General features: G+C 38.3%; 1 protein-coding gene across 1 annotated transcript in view; it reads left to right on the top strand.

Moving 5' to 3' along the window:
- The window catches only part of cux1 (cut-like homeobox 1), an 80,145-nt gene extending 77,216 nt beyond the window's left edge, over positions 1-2,929 (top strand). Inside the window, exons 19-22 of the mRNA XM_015370269.1 lie at positions 1,722-1,778; positions 1,870-1,950; positions 2,063-2,127; positions 2,220-2,929. Of these exons, the coding sequence (XP_015225755.1) occupies positions 1,722-1,778; positions 1,870-1,950; positions 2,063-2,127; positions 2,220-2,268 (252 nt within the window). The 3' untranslated portion in view covers positions 2,269-2,929. The remainder of the gene's footprint in view (positions 1-1,721; positions 1,779-1,869; positions 1,951-2,062; positions 2,128-2,219) is intronic.
- Positions 2,930-4,348: the final 1,419 nt, after the last annotated feature.

The following is a 4,348-nucleotide window of genomic DNA, read 5'->3' as shown; positions in this document are numbered from 1 at the left end:
AGCAAGAAGCCCTTATTTGTTTCCCAGCTGGTGGGAATGAGGCTGACCCAACCTTATGCCAGGGTGCGTCCTAGAGCCTGCTTTTGGGAGTGGTGGCCTAGAGGACATTGCGCTTTCTTTACTGTAACTGTAATGACAAAGAGGGAAAGAAAAAAAGTATTAATGTCCTGCTCACAAATGTAGGAAAATAAATTTTGAAAGTCAAAACACGGATCAGGCAAAAGAAAATCCTTAATAAACCAGCCTTCGTTTCAGTGCTTTAAAGTTTTGTTCAATCTGAACTGACTGACTTGATCATTTGGCTGCAGAACAGTTTCAGAAAAAGTTCTTCTGCTTTATGAACTTATAACTTTCCTTTGAAGGTTATAAGATTTAATCCCCAGCTGAGCTCTCATGTAGCAGCTTATAATGGTATATACAGGTAAAAGCCAGTAAATTAGAATATTTTGAAAAACTTGATTTATTTCAGTAATTGCATTCAAAAGGTGTAACTTGTACATTATATTTATTCATTGCACACAGACTGATGCATTCAAATGTTTATTTCATTTAATTTTGATGATTTGAAGTGGCAACAAATGAAAATCAAAAATTCTGTGTGTCACAAAATTAGAATATTAAGGCTAATACAAAGAATCAGAATCAGAATCAGAAATACTTTAATAATCCCAGAGGGAAATTACTTTTGTTACACGCTCTAGTTACAGTTTTACATGATATATACACACATCCAACTATACAATATAATAAGATAAAAAATAAGAATAAAAAGAGATAAAATATATATACACATATAGCTCTTCAAAGAAGGGATTTTTTAGAAATGTTGGCCAACTGAAAAGTATCAAAATGAAAAATATGAGCATGTACAATACTCAATACTTGGTTGGAGCTCCTTTTGCCTCAATTACTGCAATAATGCGGCGTGACATGGAGTCGATGAGTTTCTGGCACTGCTCAGGTGTTATGAGAGCCCAGGTTGCTCTGATAGTGGCCTTCAACTCTTCTGCGTTTTTGGGTCTGGCATTCTGCATCTTCCTTTTCACAATACCCCACAGATTTTCTATGGGGCTAAGGTCAGGGGAGTTGGCTGGCCAATTTAGAACAGAAATACCATGGTCCGTAAACCAGGCACGGGTAGATTTTGCGCTGTGTGCAGGCGCCAAGTCCTGTTGGAACCTGAAATCTCCATCTCCATAGAGCAGGTCAGCAGCAGGAAGCATGAAGTGCTCTAAAACTTGCTGGTAGACACTAAACAAACTTCCTAAAACAAGTCAGGATTTGTGACGCCTGCTTGTGCAGAAGGCTGACCTACAATAGTGGAATGAATCTGACACCAGCAGGTAGTGGGAGTAGTTCCCTCAGATTTCTCTTTAGAATCGTTTGGGGGAAAGAAGAGCTTAATCTGAAGCCCGAGCCTGAGATTGGATCAGAACCTCCCTAAATGGAAGCAGATTCTCCTGAGCAGAGCTCATTGGTACAAATGGTTTGATAAACCTGAACTTTTAGAAGGTTCATCACTAAACTTTACTTGGATTGTTGGTTCCAAATGACCTTTCACGTTATTGGGTTGAGAAAGTCATGTCATCATTCGGTGCAATGTATAAACACTGATTGGAATTTTTAGGCCTGGTCTGAAACTATAAACTATATATTACCAGCTGGAGACATGCCAGCTTGGTTTAGATTAGAAAGTGATGCTGATGTTCTGATGTGTTCAGGAGCGTCAGCGCCGATACCTGAGCCTCAGCCCCTGGGACAAAGCCACTCTCAGTCTGGTACGTCTCAGTCTTGGAGGAAAACTCTCATTCTCTCTCTTTGAAAGTGTTTCACGCGATTCAAACCAATTTATCTGTTTTATTTTTTCAGGGCCGTGGAATCCTCTCCAACAAGACGGCCAGAACCATTGCTTTCTTCTACACCCTGTTCCTCCACTGCTTGGTCTTCTTGGTAGACAACCCCCTCCCCCCTCACTAAAAAAAACATATTTTAATTGCTTTCAGTTTAGCTTGAGAGGAATGAGACTGACCTGCTTGTTTTATTTTTTTTATCTTGATATTAGGTGCTGTACAAGACGGCTTGGAGCGAGAGCATCGGCAGAGACTGCACCGCGTTCTGCGCTAAAAAGTGAGCATGCACGCTGTGCATTGCCTAAGAGGCTCAAACCGGCAGGTGTTTGGGGTTTCTTGCTGTGGACTAATGATATTTTTTTTGCCCAGGTACGCTGACCACCTTCACCGTTTCCATGAGAACGACCAGAACCTTTAAGCTGTCAGCCCAAGCATCTGAACATGCTCATCCTGCAGTTTTCCTGTCAGAGGTTTATTCTCTCTGACTGCAGTAGCTAATTTCTCCTTTAGAGGGCGCTTTAGGACTAAACTATCAAAGCAGTTAAAGGTTAAGGTTTGCATTCCCACTTTCTTTCTCTCTGATAAAATCCCATTAGCCTACTGCTCTAGATTTATAACTTGCTGTTTTTGTTGCCATACATATTGAAAATGGTGTTTACATTGGTTTAGTGGTGGTTTAATGAAGATTAAAGAAACCAGCATAGTCAGTTCTTCTGATTTGGTATCTAAATACTGGTTTGTCTAATGAAAGGGGTATGGTGGAGGTCTGACAGGAGACCAGATTGTGGTGGTAGTATGATTCATTCAGATTGATTTTAGGAAATAGATGCAGTTTTATTGATTGGTCGTGGGAGGGATCGGTTTGTTACTTCCTGACTGTCACCGTATTGAATAAAGTTACTGATTCCGTCGTCCTAATTTAAGAACAGTACCGTGCATGTTTACCTGCTTTCTCCTCCCTTCCCTTTCTGTCCTCACAGCTGTCTTCTCAATAAATAAAAAAACTATGCAGTCTTTGGTTGAGTGTTTTGTTTTCTCTCCGTTTTGAACTTTGGCTGCCTTATTTCTGCAGATTTTTAGGAGGAAACAAGGAAATAGTTACATCAGCTGTCATCTGGAATATACATCCTCTATAAATGTTTTTTTTTTGTGTGCAGGGAGGAGATTTCCTTTAAACATGTCAGTTGCAAAATAAACTAAAGCTAACTGTACAGGACTCCAAGCAGTTTGAGATGTTTATTCATGAAGCATCTTTACACAGAAATAAATTTGCTGTATAAAAGTCAGCCAGTTGGAGATTAATGGACCAAAATGACACCCAGAAGATATGGACTCCAAACAGCTATTTACATCTTTAGTCTTCAGAGGAAGACTAACGATTTAAAAAAAAAAGAACTTTTTTTAATTATTATTGTGTGGTAATAGGGTGTCTATTCATCAGTATTCTGACAGGAAGGAGGCGTAGAGATAGGTTAGACATGCATCAACTCGTATATTGTAGGGAATTGAACCAGGGACTGCCTTTAGGACTACAGCTCCCATATTGCATTAGGGTGCAGCACAACAGGGTTGCGCAGTGCACTATACTTGAATTATTAAAATAAATTGAGCTTAATTGCTTTAAGGACATGATATGACCCTCATCACACGTGTAGAGAGATGTGCTTAAATGGAAAAAGCTAATAAAAGAATTAGATTGAGAAAAATATGTTTATTCCCTTATCTTTCTTTAATGCTCTACCAGATAGAGCATTAAATTCACTCTTAAATTAAATGTTGGTTTATTCACTGCTTTTGCGTATCTTAAAAAAAAGAAGCTAATCCTCTTCATTTGTCCAATAATTTGGTTGTAGCAAAATTTCAAACCCCCATGATGCACGCCCTGAACATTCAACCTTTTCTTAAAGCTGATGGACAATATCTGCACGGTCCTGACATTTTCTCCTGTACGAACTCCATCACGGAAAGTTTTAATAATGACTGGTTTAAAGGGGGGGAAAAAACATTCCAATGGGGATCATTAACACAGATTGTCCAATGTAAAACATGAGGCCCTGAAATGTATGTTTGGTGGTGAGTAGGTTTTAAGTAAATTGTTTTATTTATTAAAGTGATTGTTTCATCAGCCTTTGTATTTTTAATTTCCAACTTGACTAGATAGGATTCTGAAAAAGTAATTTTGACATAAAAGTTGTGCAGGAATTGTGCTGTCTGAGAAAAACAAAAAATCTATTAAGGAAATGGAGAAATCCTTCAACCTCCATCAAAAAATGAATGCTTGTAAAGTGGACTGTGTAGCTCAGGATGTTTTGCAGCATTGTGGAATAAAACAGTTGAGATTTTCATCTTTTGACATTCATAGCTAAGTGTTTATGTGTCAAAAAAGATTTGTTATTATCCAAGAAATAATTACAGAAGTTACACAGAAAAAAAATAATATTTTATGGATTTAATGTGAAAAACTGCATGTAAAACTGTTCCCCAACGTGCATGCAAGT

Source organism: Cyprinodon variegatus, unplaced genomic scaffold, assembly GCF_000732505.1.
Source record: "Cyprinodon variegatus isolate N-32 unplaced genomic scaffold, C_variegatus-1.0 Scaffold44, whole genome shotgun sequence".
NCBI classification, from domain to species: Eukaryota; Metazoa; Chordata; class Actinopteri; order Cyprinodontiformes; family Cyprinodontidae; genus Cyprinodon; species Cyprinodon variegatus.
This window is presented reverse-complemented; position numbering and strand designations above follow the sequence as displayed.